This window comes from Apiospora phragmitis (assembly GCF_038363925.1).
Source record: "Apiospora phragmitis strain CBS 135458 chromosome Unknown utg000010l:1.0-9815664.0:1.0-9183399.0, whole genome shotgun sequence".
In the NCBI taxonomy this organism is placed as follows: Eukaryota; Fungi; Ascomycota; class Sordariomycetes; order Amphisphaeriales; family Apiosporaceae; genus Apiospora; species Apiospora phragmitis.
The window spans coordinates 7,489,205-7,509,965 of NW_027117409.1; the positions used below are offsets into that span (position 1 = coordinate 7,489,205).

A 20,761-nucleotide genomic window follows, 5' to 3' on the forward strand; every position below is an offset into this window, starting at 1 on the left:
GCGTTCGTAGGTGCTCGACTCTTCTTGGGTCTGTCATAGACCGTATACCATATGGCGATCAAACTGGGACTAAATGTGATGACCAAAATAGATATCAAGTTTGTAGATACGCCCGAGGACGAGAAGCTACACGCCGCTGTCCCCATCGCATCCGATACGATCCCTCTCAACCAATCAAAGAACGCGGCTCTAGAAGGAGGGGTCCTCCAGCAAGTAACTCCAGACATTCACATGGTAAAAGAAGCTGCTATGTAGAGTGAAGCATTAGCTATCAATTTATTCTAGTACGTGGACGTCGATTCGATGCCAAGATGATCATCATTGCATCGCAGGAAGCTGGTGCAGATCGTGTCAGCCAACACAAAGTGCCGCATGCGCTGTGTTCTAGTGCAGGGTTGCAGTGCATATCATCTGCATTATGTACCATTAGATAAGGAGTATATCAAGTACTTACATGTAAGGGGGCAAGTGCCTACATGTAAGCCTGCCTCCTTACATCAAAGTTGGTGCGTACACAATGTAGTATAATTTATACGGCGGCGTCATTGCTGTTGGAAGCACCGACCGTTCCACTCTTACCTAATTACTTTCTATCGTTCATCCATTTACTTAGCCAAGTAACGCATTGACAAACCTGTGCAAGCCATCGTATCGACGTGGACAAGACAGCTATGATATATTGTCGTCATGTTTGACAACATAGTTTCTTCTACACGTGCGCTCTCCGACTCCCTCGGCCTTGCCCCCTCCTCGTTCCTGATCTTCGTGGTAATATCCTGTATGGGACTAGCCATGCTGCTATCCCAATCTGGAGCCACCGTCTCCACGGGCACGCTGAGCGATCCTATCCCAGGGCTCTATAATACCCTGCAATTCATGCTCAACAATCACAAATTCATGACACGCGTCCAGGCAGCGATCTAGCGCGACGGCCAGAACATCCTCCGCTTTTCCCTTGGCCCCGAGACGGTGTTTCTGGTGACAGGCCAACATAATGTTCGTGCCGTTTTCGGCCGTGATCTCGTTCACGACATCACCAACCAGGAGCAGATGACCCGTTATGCCTTGCCAACCCTGTACAAGATGAACCCGGCCGAGGTCCGGCGCTGGGAGACGGATCGATCTGGTGTTACCAAGACCCCAATTTGGGGACCGAGGGCGTGCCATCTCGTCAGCGCCTCTGGTACAATTACGAGCTTATCTATGCCGAGTACCTCAGTAAGCCGCAGTACATGAAACCTCTGATCAAGCGGTATAATCAGAACTTGGACCAGCTACTTGACCGCTACCCGACGGATGCATGGATTACCGTAAGTGTCCAGAAGCTCTGCCGCTATCAGGTTACTGAGACCTTAGTCAACACTCTATTTGGTCCTCGTCTTACCGAGCTCAGCCCCGACTTCGTCGACCGTCTTTGGGCCTTTGATGGGCAGGTGTTCCAACTCGTCATGGGCTTGCCTAAATGGCTCAACCCGAAACCGGCCAAAGCCCACGATGCCTATATTGATCCCATTGAGCGCTGGCTGGAAGACGTATCAGCTGGTTTCGAGTGGAAGGGCCAGGAAGATTGGGAGCCCCGTTTCGGTGGCCGGGCCGTCTGTGAAATATATCACTGGATGAAAGAAAACAATTGGAGGAACCAAGTAATTGCTGCCACATTAGGCGCACTGGTCTTTGCGTAAGTGATACGCGTGTATTGCCTGTTGATCAGGATCATATCAGACTAATGAGCTGCAAACCTTTCAGGCTTAATTCTAACAGTATACCGACGACGGTATGGATGCTCATGGAGATCCTCAAAGACCCTAGCCTTTTACAAGCTGTCAGAGAGGAGGTGGCGACAGCAACGGCAACGGACTCTAGCACAGGAGAGCCCGTCCTCGATATTCAGAAGCTGGTAGAGTTGCCGTTACTGCAATCCATTTGGACCGAGATGCTCAGGCTGCGAATCAATTTCAATTCCGTGCGTGACGTGAAGAAGCCTGTCAGGCTGGAAAACGGAAACACGACGGTCGGCAAGGGCGCCCTGCTGCAGGTGCCCATGATGGTGGCGCACTACGACGATTCCATCTGGGGCGCCGCCGACCACCCGGCCTCGGAGTTCTGGGCGGAGCGCCACATCCGATACGCCGAGGAGCAGGACGAGATGTAGAAACAGACACGGCGGACGCGCAAGTACGCCATGGCCGGGTACCCGACAGCGTACTTCCCCTTCGGCGGCGGAGCCAATATCTGCCCCGGTCGTCACCTGGCCAAATACGAGATCTTTACCACCATCGCCACGATTGTCTCTCGCTTCGAGATTGAGGTGCTTGGGTGGACCAACCCCGCGGACGGGTCACCGTCCTCGCGCGCGGCCCAGAGCGATCTGCGCTACTGTGGAGCTGGGGTCATGCCTCCGGATCGGGACTTGAAGATCAGGTGGAAGCGTATTCAGTAAGTAAACCAGCAAGGGACACACACAGCTGGGTCTGAGTGGGCTACATAGGCGGGGGTTGTTCGAGTACATAGTAGGGTACTAGGAGTACAAGCTTGGTACATTACTTGATTACCTCTAGATGGACAAAATAATGAAAGGATTCGGGAGCTTGACGCTGTCCGCTTTTGCACACAACCTCGTGCAAGCACGTTCTCTTATTATGCGAAACGTCAGCCCAGAAGGCCAACCAATCGGCCGTGATGCCAATAGCATCGGTGATTTGACGCCGTGACGCGTAGCTGTTTCCCATTGTACTTTTTCCAAAATATTGTCGGAGAGGAAAGTGGTCCGACATGCGGGGGCGAAGCCATTATATACGAACATTGCTGATTACCCCTTCTCAGGCACAGTTGTACGGCTTTATGTGATTACCAATGGCCATACCGGAACAGCATGGGATATATTCCGGCTGTACTAGAATTCCAGACGGCCATCGTGCAATCTCCAGGGCCGCTGGAGCCCACGTCGTCGTCCTTAGCTTTGGCAATCAGTCACACGGCCTTGGTGCCGACATTACCAACAGATGACCATGTCCTCATACGAGTTCTTGCGGTCGCTCACAACCCCACCGATTACAAGACCTCGCACTACTTTCCTACGCCGGGGCAAGGTGTTGGCTCTGATTTCTGCGGAATTGTGGTCAACTGCGGAGCCAGTGTGGAAGATCAACATCACATCGCACCAGGAATGCGAGTTAGCGGCGCCGTTTTCCCCTACTCAGCAATTCGCGACTATTCCCACGGAGCTTTTTCCCAATGGGTTGTGGCGGACGGGCGGCTGTTGGTGCGAGTTCCCGAACATTGGGATGACCTGCAGGGCGCTGCGCTTGGGGGGGGGGGAGGTGTGTCGGCTGGGACACCGCGGGCCTAGCCATGTCAGACCCAGAAGCCCTAGCGCTAGAGGGGCCTGCCCTCGCGACCAGTCAAGACGCGGGACCCTGTTCTGGTTTATGGGGGTGGCGAGGGGTGGGGGGTGCGACCGCTACAGGGACCATGGCCTGCCAGCTATTGAAATTGTGAGTGAAACCTTCAGACAAGACAGACACATCAAGCAAGCTGACCTAATATTCCTCGATTTTCTATAACATAGATCCGGCTACCGTCCAATTGCAGTGGTATCCACAGACTCTGCATCACTATCCATTGATTACGGCGCTGCCGGGACAGTTGCATATACGTCGCCCGACTGTGCACAGGAAGTACGCAAGCTTGCTGACCACCCCATACGCGGTGCAATCGACTGCATCACCAACGCCGAGTCTGTAGGGATCTGCTTTGCGGCCTTGGCCCGGACGGGTGGGCGATATGCATGCCTCGAAGCTGTCAAAATCTCATGGCGCACGCGGCGGCTGGTGCGGGTCAAAGAGGTGATGGGGTATGAGGCTTTGGGTCTTTCCGCGCGACTTGGCCCGGAGCCCCGGAACCTTCTACCTACTGGCGTGAAGCCAACTATTGCATCGACCAGAGTCCGTTCTAATTTGATGCGGAATTGTTTGGGGTCAAGCCAGTGGAAGCAAAAGCCATGGGCCCCCAACAGCGATTTCTGATGGAGGCAGCATATGAGGCACTGGAGAGCGCCGGGATACCCCTTGAGGCCCTGAGAGGAAGTGATACGGGCGTTTACGTCGGGGCTATGAGCAACGACTTTGGCGAAATGCTCATCCGCGATATTTCTTGCGTGCCGGTATATACAGCAACCGGAATCGCGGCTAGCCTACTATCCAATCGACTATCTTACTTCTTTGACTGGCACGGGCCTTCCATTACCATCGATACTGCTTGCTCCTCCAGTCTGGTGGCCGTCCATCTAGCTGTACAGGCTCTCCGGTCAGGAGAGTCTACCTGTAGCGCTTGTAGGCGGGTCGAATCTGATCCTAGGTCCCGAAAACTTTGTTATCGAGAGCAAACTTAAGATGCTCTCGCCAGAGGGACAGAGTCGCATGTGGGAACCAAGATGCCAATGGCTACGACGCGGCCTTGTCTCAGCCACTCTGTACTGCGGTACAGATCCTGCTTGTCGACCTCATCCGGCTAGCGGGCCTCGAGTTCGACGTTGTAGTTGGGCATTCATCTGGAGAAATCGCTGCGGCTTACGCAGCTGGTTTTATCACGGCCAACGACGCCATGCGCATTGCGTATTATCGTGCTGGTGTGCAGCTCCAGCACGCATGTAGCCCCAACAGCCAAGTCGGGGGCGCGATGCTTGCTGTGGAAAGCTCATTAGATGACCCAAAGGAACTCTGCAGTGATCCTGTCTTTTCTGGTCGAATTGGCATCGCCGCTTGCAACTCGGCATCCAGTTTCACCATGTCAGGCGACGAAGACGCCATCGAAGAGCTTCAGGTTCTCTTGGAGGATGAGAAAAAATACAACAAGCGCCTAAGAGTCGACAGGGCGTATCATTCAGCCCATATGCTTCCCTGTTTTCAGCCATACGCCGACTTGATCCGCAGTTGCGGTCTACGAGCACAAGAATCTGCGCCAACATGCACGTGGGTCTCTAGCACGTATGGTTGCCCCTTGGATTACAACGTGGAACTGACGGACAAGTACTGGGCTGAGAATATGACCCGACCGGTCCTATATTCACAAGCAGTGGAAAGCGCCTTGAACATCTTTGAGGGCAACTTTGACTTGGTGCTGGAAATTGGAGCGCATCCAGCCCTCAAAGGCCTAACCATGCAAACGATACACACTATTCTCCAAAGGGACATCCCGTACAGTTGGATGCTATCCCGCGCCACAGATGCCGTACAAGCGAGCTCATCTGGCTTAGGCATTGCCTGGGCCCAGCTAGGGAATAGCCGCGTGGACCTGGATGCGTACGACCACGCGCTTAGTGGCGCTCATAGTGATGACTTTCGCATGGTTAGGGGCTTGCCTACTTACTCATGGAATCATGGCAGCGAGTATCTGCATGAATCACGCATATCTCGAAGATTTCGGGCCAGAAACGCCCCGGCACATGGTCTGCTGGGAGACGCCACTTCTGACAACGCCGCGCACCATATGAGCTGGCGTAACTTCCTTCGCCTGAGCGAGCCGGATTGGATGTCAGGCCACCGCGTCCAAGGCCAGGTAGTATTTCCCGCCGCCGACTATCTGGCAACAGCCATAGAGGCGGCGAGGGCGGCGGTGGCGGATCAGAACCTGGGCACCATCCGTCTGCTTGAGCTCCGCGACTTCGTCATACATCAGGCCGTCGCCTTCGACAGCGACAAAACCGCCATCGAGGTCCTAATTCAGCTTGCTGACATCATCATGCTGGAAGAACCTGGGCAGCAGCAACAGCAGCAGCAACAGCAACAGGCAGGATGCTGCCGCGTAAGGGGGCGCTTCAGCTACGGGGCAGCGATGCCTTCCAATCCAGATGAACTGACACTAGCAGCAAGTGCCGAGATTGAGATCCTGCTAGGCACAGCTTCGGTAGCTTTTCTGCCGGCGGGCAAGGTGACGCTGCCACACATGGTTGACGTCGAGGCGGATCGATTTTACCAGGTACTAGCGGATATGGGCTATGAGTTCAATGGCCACTTCCGAACGCTGTCACATCTCCGGAGGCGGCATTTGAGGTCGACATGCTTGCATAGGATCCATCAGTGCGGGGATCTGCTTGTCCACCCAGGGAGACTTGGATGCTCTCCTCCAGGTTTGCATCCTCGCGTACAGCTACCCGTATGATGAGCGATTGCGGGTTCCCCACCTCCCCACGGCAATCCAATGCATCCGCATCAACCCTGCCATCATCCTAGAGTCTCGAGATAACCAAGCTGGCGATATGTCCTTCCCTGCAGATGCAAGGGTCCGTCAGAGAACTGCGAGCAGGAATGGGTTGTGTGGACATGTCAGTTCACACCCCGGGGAAAGCTCCCACGGGGCCATCCAAATACAGGGCGCTGAGTTCCAGCCCGTGGGAGCTGTAAGGGAGGAGGCTGACCGAAAGATGTTCTCCAAGGTGCACTGGATCAACGCCGGTTTAGATGACTCAGCTATCTCAAATACGGTTCATTTGACGAATGAACATAGGCGCTTGCTTTCCTTACTGGAGCGCATTGCCACGCGTTTTCCGCGCTGAGACTACAATGCTGCAAGAGTTCCGCGCGGGCGGGAGCGTGGGCATACTTGACCGTTACTACGCCGAGGGCTTTGGCTTGAAAGAGTCGGTGCTGTGGATCAGCCAGGCTGTGAAGCAGATTACGGACCGGTATCCGCACATGGACATTATGGAGATAGGGGCTGGCACTGGAGGCGCTACCAAAGCCATCTTTCGCGAGGTCGGCCAGAGCTTCCGCTCATACACCTATACCGACATCTCAGCCGCCTTTTTCGAAAATGCGTCGCACATCTTTCCGGAGCAGCGGGACCGCATGTCGTTCAAGACGTTTGACACGGAGAAGCCGCCGCAGGCCCAGGGCTTCGTGGAGGGCGCGTATGACCTGGTCGTGGCCTTCTTCGTGATCCACGCCACGAGCGACCTGGCGCGGGCGCTGCGGAATGTGCGCCGCCTGCTGCGGCCGGGCGGCTTTCTGGTCGTCGGCAAGGGCCAGGACGGCGGCGACGGCGTTACGGGCAACGGGTTCATCTTCGGCACCCTCCCCGGCTGGTGGTTGGGAGCCGACCGCGATGGCCGCGTCCTGAGCCCGCTAGTCTCGCCCGACACCTGGGCCACCCTCCTTAGCGGCACGGGCTTCTCCGCGCCCGATATCAGCGTCCCCGTCGAGTGGGCCCACCTCCTCAAGGCGTACCACTTTGTCGCACAGGCGGTGGACGACCGGTCCGGTTCCTCCGGGAGCCCCTAGAGTCCTCTTTGGAGTGGCGCCCCCCGCTTATCAAGAAGCTCGTGATCGTAGGCGGCTTGACAGACCGAAGCGCGCATTTGGTTGACTGGTTCCAGTCCGAGATAGGACGCGGATATGCAGCAGAGCTTCATGTGGTTAATACGCTCGTAGACATTGACTATGAGAGTGTCGTCGATCTCGACACCACAGTGCTGTGTCTAACGGAGCTGGACAGACCCATCTTTCAGCATATCACCCATCTTACATTCATGGGGCTGAGAAAAATGTTTGAGTCGGGAAAGAAAATCTTTTGGGGAGCGAGCGGGCGCCTGGACCGCGAACCCTACTCCAACATGACGGTGGGGTTTGGACGCGTCGCTGTCAACGAGTCACCTGACCTCCAACTCCAGATGCTTGACGTTGAGGACCTTGGTATGATCAAACACCGGGCTTTGGCTGAGGCGTTCCTGCGCTTTTCGGCCGCGGAGTACCTCGGCAGCAAAATACTCTGGTGCTTCGAGCCGGAGCTTAGCATGGACAAGAGTGGACGCCAGCTCATCCTGAGGTTGTTGCCAATACCTGAACTAGACGATCGTTACAACTCTACCGAGTAAACAATTGTCCAAAATGAGAACATTGGCAGGTCATCCTTGATACTTCGGCCAGGTCCTCGCGGCTACATAGCCAACTATATGTCGACTTGGCAATCCTCAGCTTCTTCAATGATGGTCGAGACCGAGGACCTTTGCGAACTACGCAACATCTTCGCTACTTATAAAGCTATCCGGACCCCGCTCGGTTACAAATTTCTCGTACTGGGAAAGCGACAATTGGATGGTGCATCATTCCTTACCTTAACACCATCTATCTGCTCTTTCATCAGTGTACCAGAGACCTCAGCTGTGCCCGTCACAATAGTACCTGGCTCTGAGGAACATACGATCACGAGCGTCGCTGCTGGGTTACTGGCCACACTGATTCTAGATCCCGTGAGTTCCGGTCAAAGTGTCATTCTTCACAACACTACGGAGTTTACGGAACGCTCTTTCGTGGCGCAGGCTGCTGCAGAAGACATCTCGGTCATTTGCTTGAGTAATTCGAAGCATACGGCTAATGGCTCGACGGTTTCACGTATCAAACTTCCTGAATATATCACCAAGGAGGAATTGAGCGAGTTGCTTCCAGCGGAACCGGCGGCATACGTAAATTTCGGCTCGGGAACCGGGAAAGATACCAGCCAGCTTGATATCATATCGTGCCTCCCGAATTACTGCAAGATTAATACAGCTGAGTCAATTTTCTCCTCGAACGGCAATCATAGTCGACCGTCGTTGGCTCCCGTTCTTGGCGCGTCGTTGAGGAAAGCTACTCAAGCGGCACAAGACTTCAGTCCGACACGGATCCATCGACCGCAAGATTTCCCAGTAATCAAGCTCGGCGACGTAGTCAACAGACCATCGACCAGCTCCACCCTTGCAATTGTTGACTTCAAAGACGAGTTTTGCCCTATTGAAGATAGTAGGCTTGACATGCAGGCTATGTTTAAGGGAACAAGCAGCACATACTGGGACGGGATGCCCTAGGAATCTCACTCTGCGATTGGATGGTCGCCAAAGGAGCTCGGAACATTGTCATAACTAGCAGAAGACCGGAAATCTCCCCCGAGTGGATTGAGTCGCACAAACAGAAATGTGTAACCGTTGTCGTCATACCGTGGTAAGTGAACTGTGATCGCTCTGAGAAGCCTCTAATAATCTTGGATCCAGCGACATAACGAATGAAGACGATTTGAAGATGGCCCATAGGCAGATTCACGAGAGTCTGCCCCCAGTTGCCGGTGTTATCAGCGGAGCTATGGTTCTTCGCGACGTCGCCATTCGAAACATGACGTTTGAGCAGCTTGTCGAGGTCACCCGGCCAAAGGTTGAGGGGTCTATTCATTTAGACCGGCTATTTTATACTGTAGATCTCGACTTCTTCGTCCTGATATCCTCCGTAAACTGCGTGGTGGGGAGCTGGGGCCAGGCCAACTATGCCGCCGCCAACATGTTCATGTGCGGGCTTGTTAATGTCGGCGCGATCATCGGCGCTGGTTACATGGAACGCGAGTCGAGACGGGCTCTAGATTCAGTGGTTCAGAAGCTTCACATGATGCGGCTTTCAGAGGAGGACTGGCATCAGGCCGTCGCTGAGGCCATCGACGCAAGTAGGCTCGAATCAGCCCATGGCCCCGAAATCACCACCGGCATCTCAATGGTGCCTTCTGACATAGCTATTGGCCCGACGTGGCTCACTAACCCCAAGCTCTCCGCATTCATTACAGATGCGATGTCTGACAACATCAAAATGGAGGGAGCAGAAACGGCATTCTCCTTTGAGGACGCGCTCGCGCAACAGACCTGCCCCTCGAGGCAAGACCTCTATAACTTTATTATGAGTAAGGAGAACCGGGTGACAAATCGAAAAATGAACAATGGCTAACACAACCACACAGGAGCCTTTGCTACGCAGCTGCGTGTCATCCTGCAAGTGACCTTGTCGGATGAAGATCTCATGGCGTCGCGTAGCAACGAGATCGGATTGGATTCGCTCGTGTCCGTAGACATCCGGTTATGGTTCCTCAAGACTACTAAGGTGAACATACCGACATTAAAGATCATGGGAAACAGCTCAATGGCCAGCCTTGTCGAGTTCGCCGTCGAAGCTATCCTGGCCCATAGAGCGCCTCAGGTTGCCACCCCATCAGACGCCAATGCGACAACAACGAGCGTTAGGCTACAGAACGGCAATAGTTCGGTGGCGGCGCACAAAGAAGGTGTTTGGGCTCGAAAGACGCCTGAGGATGAGGATGTCTGCCCGTCGCAGCCGCAGCCAATTGATTGGGAATTTGAGTCAGCCTCTCTAGCCAGCTGGGCGTCAATTTCTCGCGATACCACTCTGAAGCCCACTTTAAGTCCACCCCAGATCATCGTTCTCACCGGTGTGACTGGTCTCTTTGGTCGACACCTGCTCGAGCACATACTCCGGTGCACGTCGGCATCAATGATCCATTGTCTGGCCGTGCGAGGACTGGCAAGACGCCTGCATGACAAGGAGCTCGTCATTAACGATCGTGTAGCCTACCACGCCGGAAAGCTCGAAGAACCCCTCCTCGGACTGTCCGAGGAAGACTCTCGCGTCATCTTCGCCACTGCAGATGCCGTCATCCATAATGGCGTAGATACCTCGCACATCAAATCGTACACCGACATGCGGGCCGCCAACGTCGGCTCGACGCAAACGCTGGTCGGGCTCTGCCTGCCGCGCGGCATCCCCTTCCATTTCGTCTCATCGGCCGGCGTGGCCCTTTACCAGGGCCAGACCGGGTTCCCCGAGGTCTCGCTCTTCCAGGCGTCGCCTCCCGCCAGCGGCGCGTTTGGGTACGGCTGCTCAAAGTGGGTCAGCGAGCGGCTGCTAGAGCAGGCCACGGCCGCCCGCTTCGGCCTGCGCGAGGGCGGCCCCACTGATGGCTGCGCGGCCCTCGATTGGGTCCACGCGCTGCTGTATTACGTGCGCGAGTTTGAAGGCCGCGCCCCGGACCCAGCACAACCCGGGCGCCCTGGATCTGGTGCGCGCCGCAACGTGCTGCGGCGACATGTTGGACAATTTGCTCCTGCAAGAATGCGAGCGGCGGCGGCATCAGCAGCAGTGGTCGAACAAATTGGGACTAAACGTGATGACCGATAGTGTGCCCATAAGCTGCTGAATCGGCTGAAAAGGGGCCGATTGGGGTGCAACCGTCAGCTTTACTGCAGACCGCAGAAAGTCCCAGGCCTCCCCCAGGCCTTCTCGTTTGAAACACGCAGCGGAATTTAGACAACTGACGGGACGATTAACGGAAAAACCAGCCAAATCAGCCCGGCTAGTCCCGGTGGCTGTCAGGACCGTGCGCACCATTTCACCAGCCGCAAATTCAGCGGATGAAACACGGCCTATGGACGACATCTGATGCTGCTCAGAGTGTCATACCAATCGTGAACCTCCATTGTCTTTTCTGTAGCACGGTCCACGTTTGGACGCTCATTCGACACGTCAAAAACATCTTTCAATGTGCCGAACCCAGGCAAGAGGTCTGGCATGAGGTTCCTGTGATAAAACGGGTTATCGCCCCCTCTATACAAGAATTCGTCGACATCGACCCAAAGAGTCTGCCCGACCATTTTCCAACCGGGAGGAACGCCAATCGTCAGCTTAACGTTGCGCCACTGTAGCTCGTCGCGCATCCGCTCGATAAGGTGCCAGAAACTCTTACTGTTCACATCATCCTCGGCCTCCTTGGGAACGAAGTAGAGGTTTTTGAACTCGACTGTTTGTAGGAACTCCTGGGGCAAATCGGCTAGGATTTGCATCAGGTCATCCTCCCGGATGTAAAACCCGCCGAGGCTAAAATGACGCACCGAGGCCAGACTGGCAGGCGTGAAAATGGTCCTTAGCGAGACACAGTAGGGCTCCATCCTATCCATAAAAGACTGCACGTTTGTCTGGATACTGAGAGATTGAAGTTTAGCAGCAGAGAGCGCAGCAGCGAGCTGGCCCCTCGTGAACGCAGGCCAGCCGAGGTGTTCCTGGGCGCCGACGAGGAGATCGAGATGCAAGCGTTGAAACGAAGGACGGGCCACGAGAGCGGTAAAGTCGGTCAGGGCACGGCACGGCTCCTCGAAGACGCGCACGTTCAGCCCCGTCGGGATCTCGAAGGCGTCCACGCGCAGCTCGGGCAGGGGGTGGTGTGGATAGCGGGCCAAGACGGAGGTGACGGTGCGGAAGGCGGGCCAGTCGCTACCGTCTTCGTCCCATTCCTCGGCCTCGGGTGGCGTGAGACCAAGCACCGGCCACCCTCGCGGGACGTTGTAAATGAAGCCCGGCGGAAAGGCGCGGATCATGGGCGTCTCGAAGAGCGGATGGAACAGGCGGCCGTGGGCGGCCGGCGTAATAGTAATAGTACGAAGGGCCGGGAAGCGACGCCTTACCCAGGCGTCTTCATATGCGCGTATGTGGGCGCCAGACTGTAGTACCTGTCGCTGTTGCTACAGTAGCTGCTGGTAGTAGGCCCAACATTCTGATATAGGTAATAGCGGGCGGGCTGCCCCTTCCGGTAACTCTCTCGACTCTGCGTCGGCGCATTGGAAAATACTAAGACTTTCCTTGCATGCCCGAACAAACCAGCCGGAGAATTTCTGCTCATCTCGGTCGGCCTGTTCTTCTTTCACGCCGTCTTCCCAGAAGTTGGTATCCCCATACTCAATTTCACCAATGTCGGATTCGCCATCTTGGGTGTCGTCCTCTGGGAGAATCGTGTCATCCCAGACAATCTCCACAACCTGGTTGCGGAAGACGCCATCGCCGTGGTCGGCGATGGCCTTGAATACGTTCAGGTTACGGCAATTGGCCGAGAGGAAAACGCGTTCTAAACGCAAGCGCGCTATTGCCTTCAAAAGCGAACATGCCAGACGAAGGTTCTTAATCTCACGATTAGGAAGCTCGCAACAGATGGCGCTCAGGATCTCGGTAGGGAGGTGCAACATCACCAAAATGGTGGGAGGAGAAAACGCTGTCTCCAATCAACGCTCAGACCAGTTTACCAGTCTCCTTTTACCGTGCCACGACGCTTAGGACATCAATTCCACGAGCGCCTTCTAATTGACGTTGGAGAATCACCAGATTGGCTGGCGTGTAATCTGATTGTCATTTGTTTGGGGACGATTCCCTAAAGGGCCTTCTGCTGATACAGCCTTGTAATGTACAGTATATCTCATGCTTTGGGTGATGAGTGTCATTTTCGATAAAAGCAAATAAGAAGCTTCCTTCAGCCACAGAGTCGCGACCATGGTGGCTGGTAACATCCATCGGCGCTCACGAAGACGCAGGAATGGCATGTGGATGGTCGTACATGGCCAAGGTATTCAAGCTCCATTCATCCCGAGGATATCTAGTGCGGCTGTTCGCTACGAAATAGCAGAGGCTCTCCATCACTGACATTGGCCATACCTGAGCAATTACTGCCGAGGAATAAATCATGTGACTTAGACTTAGTTTAGCAGCCCTTGAAGACAGGCCTTCTCTTCTCCTTAAACGCCAACAGCGCCTCGTCCCGATCCTCCGTCTTGACCACCCGCTCGTACATGGCATTCTCCTTGTCCTCGCGCGCCCAGGCCACCGCCTGGAGCCCGGCCCGGATGGCCACGGGCCCGCCCTCGCAGATCTCAGCAGCGAGGCGCACCGCCTCGGTCAGCGCCAGCTGGCGCGCCCGGGTCGCCAGGGCCGAGGGCTCGCCCTTCTGGGGCTCGTCCCCCTGCTCGAGGGCGTCGCGCTCGTCCTCGGGCAGCACCTCGACCAGCCGGTCCGCGAGGCCCAGGAAGTAGGCCTCGGGCGCCGACACGCGGCGGCCCGTCAGGATGAGGTCGCGCGCGCGGCCCACGCCGATCAGCGCGGGCAGGCGGTAGGTGCCGCCGGCGCCCGGGATGATGCCGAGGCGCGTCTCGGGCAGGCCGATGGTCGCGGTCGAGGCGAGGACGCGGAAGTGCGTCGCGAGGGCGAGCTCGAGGCCGCCGCCTAGGGCCATGGAGGAGATGGCGGATATGGTGGGGATGGGGAGGTCGGAGAGCGCCGCGAAGGTGTCGCGAAGGTTGGCGAGGAAGTCGGCAGTTCTAATTGAGAAGATGGCGTGTCAGTCTCTGCGTGTCTGTTCGTCCATGATCGAAGAAGGGGCATTAGACATATTAGGTTGGTACTAACTCTTCGGGGGTGAAACTGCGTCGCTCCTTCAGGTCGGCACCCGCACAGAAGCTTGCGTCGACAGCGCTGGCGAGAACCAGAGCTCTTGTCGGGCCCTTCTGATCCGGGCCCGCAGCTCCGCCGAAACGAAGTGTCGCTGGGATTTCATGGCCATCGGCAGTATATTGGGCTTGCACATCATCGATCTCTGCCCTCAGTGAGGCGAGCAAAGCTTTCGAGATGGCATTTCGAGCGGAGGGCCTGTTCAGTTCCAGGATCCTGATGTGGCCCGAATTGGGAGCTGGTAGATTGACAACATTGACAATAGGCCCGGTATCGCTTGAGTAGGCTCGGACGAAACGGCAGGGCGCTAATGAACTGAGACGGATTTTTATTCGTGGCGGCATGGTCGATTGGGCTCTTGTGGTTGTATGGAGATGGCCGATTGATGCATCGTGGTGGGATTTCGAGCTTGAGCTCGAATGCCGAGGCCCAAGTGGGTGACGTCGGTGCAGTCGTGACAGCGGCGTTTAGCAACGGCTAACACCGGACTGTGGGCGTCAACTCACAACAGCATCCGGTTCAATTGCATCGGTTTTACTGCCATACGGAAGTTGGGTCTTGGTCTACTCCTTCTCTTCGCCCTCTTTTCAATATGATAGACCCAGCATTGCCTTTTTAATGGAGTTCGTCTTAGATGTTACGTCAGGCCAGGCAAGATTGAAATCGATGGTGTCTACTTCCCACATGTGCAATGAACAACTTTACCAGGGCTGCTAAATTGCCCACTTAAACAGCCTCTTACTGCAAAGTTAGTAGTGCCATCCAATTGTAATCGACGCCAGTTCACAAAGGCTGAAGAGTCCTTTATCTGCTATATTCTGGATGTAGAGACAATGTGCTGCATGCCTCCTAACTTACTCCGTAGACCATAGGTTACACTGGTTGGTGGTGATTCCGCCTGATTCGCCCAATCAAGACGCCATCTCACTCGAGATCGAGCCCCTTCACTCCACTTTATTGCGCAACGACATCTCATGGCCTGTCTTTGGAAGCTGTTCAATCTATTTGGAATGATTTTGGTTTTTCGTTACCCTGGTCGACCGCCTCGTATTGCTCACAGAAATAGCTAGCTCGCAAACTCGGACCAAAATTAACACAGACATACATACTTATATAACTTCCGCCCCCTCTTCAGTCGTTGCACACAGGTTCGATCAATCTCTAGGATATCTCAATGGATTCGCACTCAGATGCATCCGATGCCACCTCGTCGGCTCGGACCGTGAGTGGATTACCACCGGAAGCCATTGCATTCGCTGGCCGAATGTACGATGCTGCTCGCGCTGGCCAGGTCGATGTCTTCAAACAAGCTCTTCCGTTGGGCTTGCCCGCCAACATGACCAATGAGAAGGGCGACACTCTTGTATGCTTTTGAGCGAACAACCATTGACAACTCAGCAGTGTTCGCTGACCCGCAGGCGCGACAGCTCATGCTAGCTGCATACCATGGCCATGCCGACTTGGTGGAGCTACTAATACAGCATAGGGCGGATCCAAATCGTATAAATGATAGAGGCCAGAGCCCTCTAGCGGGAGCTGTATTCAAGAAGGAGGACAGGGTGATTGAGGTAGGTCTGTTTCCCCCGGCACAATCGATTGAAACATTGACTGACACACCGACTAGGTCCTACTTAAAGGTTCGGCTGATCCATATCACGGATCTCCTTCCGCGATGCAGTGTGTTACTATGTTCAACCAGGAGAGCATTTGGAAAGATAAGTTTGAGAAGGCCCCAGGAAAGGGCAAGGGCAAAGCCGAGAAGTCGACGCCATCTTAGTTGATGGTACCAACCTCTCGGGCCTCACAACGTATCTCAATGCTGTCTGGGAACATGCATGCTAGCTCCAGTAAGGGGAGATTCAGCTACATCAAGATACCGAATACATCACAAAATCAAACATACTCCCAGCTTGTCTTCCAATTGTACAACTCAAAAATGCTGTCTGCCCCAAAAGATATGGATCCTTCCTTCCTTGCTCACTCAATGTCCCTACACATGCCGTCATCATCACTTACTGCGTTATCAGCTTGACGACCAATTTCGACTCGCTCGATTCTATGGTTATACTTTTGCGAACCCATGGGATATGAGGAAATCATCAACTGATGAGCTTTGAATATGCACATGCTCAAGTTAAGCTTTGATTTCCAGTGGCACTGAGCAAGCATTGTTATCCACAGTGCTGGTTCAATTGACATGGCGTAACCTGAGCTGCCGCGCCAATTTGCAGTACTACGAGTGATACTATCAACATGTCCGCAGTATTTACTGGAAAGTTGTTCTATTAAAGCGAATGAGTGCAGAGCCGAGTTGAGTTGAGATGTCGAAAAGGGGTACTCTGATTCTTCGGATGACCAGCTCTCCGGGCAAGATGTTCCTTGCAGCATGTTCGATATCTCTCAAGAAACAAGAAAAGACAAGATGGATTCTGGTTATTCCATAGTGTGCTGTCATTAACCTTCAATGTCAAGTATTTGGTCCACATCCACTTCTACAAACTCGCGCAACTGGCAGCCAATGCTCTCTATGCCCGATTCAGGGGTGCAGCACCTGGATATGCTGTTAGGTACGCACCTTTCCCTGAAATATGGCCATGATGCTGTCAAAATGTCCAGAGTATACAAGTATTTGGAAGCTATTCTTACAGTCGACGCTGATCCCACGCCAAATCAAAATACGGGACGTAAATCAGCACATCAACAAGATCACCTAAACCACAACAACCCCTTGTCGGTATGGTAGAGCTCTGATTACTACAGGTCAATGTGATCTCGACAATACCTGTGCACTGGTTATGCCAGAATCGATGCGGCCCCCTTCCATATCATACTTCCTTAATTACTACAAAATTGTGGACAGAAACTTGGCCAAGCCACGGACGAAACAGGGGTGCTCTCTTCCTCTTCGCACACAGCACTGTTTAAGTTTTTCTATTTCGTGTTTTTCTGTATTGAAGCATTTCCCAGATAAACCTGAATGCATTCATCAGGCGGGCGCCTAAAATCGTACGTCTTCCACTACATATTTTTCACGTCTGCGGATGCCTGAAAATATAAGACACCTCCTTTTTCAATTCTTCCAAGAAAACCATTCTACCCTCCACATACATCCATCCATCGTGAATATATTGCCCTTCACTCAACTCTCAAACGGCGGCATTCTTTTAATCAGTTCTGTTTTAATTGCACCACTTTTGAATTCACTTTAAAGAATCACAGATTCTGCTTCATTCTTGGCACTTTTCTACAGAGATTGGATTGCACCATCTTTGAAACACCCCCAAAAGGAAAGGAAAACAACTATCAAATTCCTTCCGACCACATCGCTTCCTCCGTCTCACCTACTGCCACCAACACTTGGCACAGACAATATACTATCGCTTTTGTCACCAAGAACAATCATGGATGCCAACTACATAACCAGTTACCGGGACCGTCGTTCTTCTTCGGTCTCCGCTGGACCACATAGGCCCGCATGGCTCGACCCAGCACTCGAGCACCGCTCGGGACGGATTTCTTCTCGATCAGACAGAACAACATCTAGGTCATCCCGGAGCGGGACAGGAGAGATCCCAAAGCCCCAAGGGGCGCTCACCAGTCTGTCAACCTCCTTGGCAGCCCACGGCAGCCTTTTCTCAAGCACCAGTCATGGCTCAGGTGCCATGGTATCATCAACCATCAGAATTGCGGGCTCCATTTGCCTCTCAAGCGTCTACCAGGGCTCAGTCACCGACATTAATACCGGTGTCCCCTAATATGGACTGGTCTCAATCCTCGTCCGGGTCCAAGTCCCCGACATTTGCACCAGAGCCACTCACTCCGGCTGAGCCTCAGTCTTTCAACTTGGGTCAGCCACCAGCATGCCCACCATTGTCGCCAATCTATAAGCCCCAGTTTCCGAGCCCCACCTTGGCGTACCCATCAGTGCCCCTCGAGGCACCAACACACCCACAACAACACCAACACCAACAGCCTCCGCTTTCCCAGCAGCGGCCACCATTCTACTACGATGAGGCTATTGAGGTGCCTCGAGCTAGGCCCATTCCCTCGACCACCAACAGGTCGAAAAGACGTTAGCGAGATGGAGATGGGAAGCGGAGGATCTCTGGCAAGAGGGGCAGCGGGCACGGGGGCTGGATATACGCAGCAGCAGCAACACCAGCAGGATCACTCTGCATTCGTCCTCGCCGCTACGGGCGCCGGACCACTGCCGCTCGCCCTCGCCCCCTCTCCAACGGGCTGCCGACAATGTGAGGCTACAACGGCTTGTCGGCCTCGGGAAGCTACGAGAGGCAGACGATGAAAGGGAGGCGAATAGGCGCTACTGGGTTCTGGGGCAGCGGCAACATGTCCGCGGAGCTGGCCGCGCGTGGTAGCTCTGATTGGTGGGCATCTTGGAGAAGGGGGTACAGGTGGATGTGTGCATCTTTTGGCTCCTTGTGGTACCCAAACCGGGTCGTGGGCTTCTTTCAGAGTTGGTTATGGGAATGATTGGATTTTTACGAGAACAACTTGAGCAGGCAAGGCGTTGCTGGCGTTTTTGGAATTTCGGCGGGCGGGCTTTCATCTTCTTGGTTTGCTTCTGTGGTGGTGTATGGATGGAGTGATTTCAACACCAGCCCTAAACAAGTTTAGGCCTATATACGAAGACAAATATAATCTCGTATAACCACATTCCGGTTTGTTTTATTTATACTCTGTGCTCTATACAAAGACGTTTACTAGTATCAGCTGGTAAGATGAACTGTGCTGTTATGAACAAACTGTACTAAACATGATGTTCAAGTTTAATTAGAGGGCAAAAAGTACAACTCGATAATATATTAAGTGAAATCTGCAAGCACGGTGACGTGATAATGCTATTACGAAGCTAGTAAAGTACCTCATACACAAAGTAGCATGCATAGTAGTTGAATCCGAATTCAGGGCTATTCTCAATCAAGCCATATCTCATACCTTCCGACCAACATCAACACCTGCACGTATAGTGCGGTTTGTCATAGTATACCTCCCTATTTTCCAGCCGACCTGTCTGGTTCGTCGAAGATGTGAAAGCCCCACGGTCCAGTGAGGGTTCTCTACGGCACCCTGGGCAGTATATCACGCTCGCTCGAGCCGTCGCGGCTCATGCCACGGCCACGCCGCGGCGGCGCCCCGCTGGAGGTATGAGCATACGCACCGTCGTACCCCTTCTCGTAATCGACGTCTTTGTTGTGGTGCTGGTCGTTCATGGGGGCGGCGGAGCATGATGTTTGTCGTCGTCGTCGTCGTCGTCGCCATCGACGAGGAGAGGGTATTATTGGTGGTGGTGGTGCCCTTGAAGGAGCGCGGGGATCCGGAGTCGCCACCGGCTGTCGCCGCCGCCGCTGCTGCCGGGGCCGCCCGACTTGTACGGCGCCGCCGAGGAGCTCGCCTGGCTGCTGCTGCCGTTCGTCCGCCGCCTGGACCAGAACGACAGGAGATATCCTTGGCTAGGACGCGTAGCACGGGGATTGAGGCCGCGACGATGGTCACGGCGATCTCGGCGTGGCCCCACACGACGAGCGGCGCGGTGTCGTAGATGGGGTCTTTACTGCCGAGATTGAAGATGTAAGACGTCTTGACGAAGGCTGTGGCTCCAGCGCTGGGGGTTGGGCGTGATGTTAGTATTTAATTGCTCCCTCGCGAAGAGGCGAGACTCATGCCACTCACAATAGACCACAGCTCATGGCCACGGCCACGCCGATCCTCTCGGCTAAGCGCATATTGACTCTCATGATGAGGAACCATGGAAGAAGAGCCAATGCGATGTCCATGGTGCCGGAGTAAGCTAATACATATGTCAGACAGCAGCCTGGAGGTTCATCGGAGGTGGGAGATAGGAAATATTCGCACCTCCAGCGACTGTGCTATATATCGGGACGATTTGTGAAGGCCAACAAGCGCCCTCAAGGTAAGGTTCCCATAACTTTCGGCTCGGTATGCATTGGATAAAGTTGAACACCTGCGTAGTAAAAGCGAGTCGTGAGCATATGTTGTGTGAAGTAGCAACGATTCTATATGAAAATTGAGGCAAACATTAGGGCTTAAATTGAACACTTACAACACTGAGACTCATGGTGATATTGATAGTAATGATGATAAACAGAACCGCATGGTGCAATAAACCTTGGGATAGACGCAATAGTGTAATGGCCCACGATGTCTTGGACCAGGCCGCACCAAAAATGGCGAATATGAGATCCACCTGGGCAAGCAAGCCCACGTCGGGGATCTTCTTGGGATCCAGGCTATACGTGTGGTCGCCGAATCCTTGGCTGACGTTACAGGTAACGTTTATCGCCGACGACAACAGCATTATCTGTGAGAGTACGTCAGCAAGCCGTCCTCGAGAGGAAACCCCCTAAGAAATAATGCTAGGTGATGTGTTTATAACCGGTAAAGGGATATAAGACGGCATACCCATGATAGTATAAGAACATAGTCATCCCACCATAGAGATTTGTTACGAGTGACTCGACAGTAACACCGAAGGACAAGGAAAGTGGACGCCAACCCGGTCAAAGCCCAGCTCGACCAGACCATCCATGGCCCGTGAGAGTCATGGCTAATTTGTGGCAAGTTCATATCCATATTGAAAGAGTGATTCTTGGGATTGGGAGTTTGAGTCAACATATTAAAGCAGCTGAGTGAAGGGACTTTTGAAAGGGTTG

The 20,761-nt window shown here is 54.0% G+C and overlaps 8 protein-coding genes across 8 annotated transcripts; 5 read left to right on the plus strand and 3 right to left on the minus strand.

Annotated features, from left to right (window-relative positions):
* Positions 1-51: 51 nt before the first annotated feature.
* Positions 52-315, plus strand: PG994_012042 (Killer toxin subunits alpha/beta; the record flags this gene model as incomplete). Its single annotated transcript, XM_066863451.1, has 2 exons — positions 52-234; positions 286-315. 2 exons carry the CDS (start codon positions 52-54, stop codon positions 313-315), a joined length of 213 nt encoding a protein of 70 aa, XP_066712561.1.
* Positions 316-687: 372 nt separating this feature from the next.
* Positions 688-2,152, plus strand: PG994_012043 (uncharacterized protein; the record flags this gene model as incomplete). Its single annotated transcript, XM_066863452.1, has 4 exons — positions 688-768; positions 925-1,218; positions 1,275-1,678; positions 1,762-2,152. 4 exons carry the CDS (start codon positions 688-690, stop codon positions 2,150-2,152), a joined length of 1,170 nt encoding a protein of 389 aa, XP_066712562.1.
* Positions 2,153-2,182: 30 nt separating this feature from the next.
* PG994_012044 (lovastatin nonaketide synthase) lies at positions 2,183-7,277 on the plus strand (the record flags this gene model as incomplete). The annotated part of the gene is made up of 7 exons (XM_066863453.1): positions 2,183-2,436; positions 2,872-3,320; positions 3,592-3,944; positions 3,983-4,331; positions 4,703-5,976; positions 6,104-6,452; positions 6,505-7,277. 7 exons carry the CDS (start codon positions 2,183-2,185, stop codon positions 7,275-7,277), a joined length of 3,801 nt encoding a protein of 1,266 aa, XP_066712563.1.
* A 332-nt stretch (positions 7,278-7,609) lies between these two features.
* On the plus strand, positions 7,610-10,982 carry PG994_012045 (uncharacterized protein; the record flags this gene model as incomplete). The annotated part of the gene is made up of 5 exons (XM_066863454.1): positions 7,610-7,821; positions 7,900-8,774; positions 8,840-8,972; positions 9,023-9,693; positions 9,751-10,982. The coding sequence occupies 5 exons, from the start codon at positions 7,610-7,612 to the stop codon at positions 10,980-10,982; spliced, it is 3,123 nt and encodes a 1,040-aa protein (XP_066712564.1).
* On the minus strand, positions 10,935-12,817 carry PG994_012046 (uncharacterized protein; the record flags this gene model as incomplete). The annotated part of the gene is made up of 3 exons (XM_066863455.1): positions 10,935-11,006; positions 11,276-12,298; positions 12,452-12,817. The coding sequence occupies 3 exons, from the start codon at positions 12,815-12,817 to the stop codon at positions 10,935-10,937; spliced, it is 1,461 nt and encodes a 486-aa protein (XP_066712565.1).
* A 509-nt stretch (positions 12,818-13,326) lies between these two features.
* PG994_012047 (uncharacterized protein) lies at positions 13,327-14,413 on the minus strand (the record flags this gene model as incomplete). Its single annotated transcript, XM_066863456.1, has 2 exons — positions 13,327-13,939; positions 14,028-14,413. The coding sequence occupies 2 exons, from the start codon at positions 14,411-14,413 to the stop codon at positions 13,327-13,329; spliced, it is 999 nt and encodes a 332-aa protein (XP_066712566.1).
* An 830-nt stretch (positions 14,414-15,243) lies between these two features.
* PG994_012048 (ankyrin repeat-containing domain protein) lies at positions 15,244-15,846 on the plus strand (the record flags this gene model as incomplete). The annotated part of the gene is made up of 3 exons (XM_066863457.1): positions 15,244-15,432; positions 15,497-15,637; positions 15,694-15,846. The coding sequence occupies 3 exons, from the start codon at positions 15,244-15,246 to the stop codon at positions 15,844-15,846; spliced, it is 483 nt and encodes a 160-aa protein (XP_066712567.1).
* Positions 15,847-19,250: 3,404 nt separating this feature from the next.
* On the minus strand, positions 19,251-20,723 carry PG994_012049 (uncharacterized protein; the record flags this gene model as incomplete). Its single annotated transcript, XM_066863458.1, has 5 exons — positions 19,251-19,692; positions 19,761-19,878; positions 19,944-20,052; positions 20,152-20,338; positions 20,485-20,723. Coding segments are annotated over 5 exons (1,095 nt in total), but the record flags the coding sequence as incomplete, so codon positions are not given.
* Between the last annotated feature and the right edge of the window lie 38 nt (positions 20,724-20,761).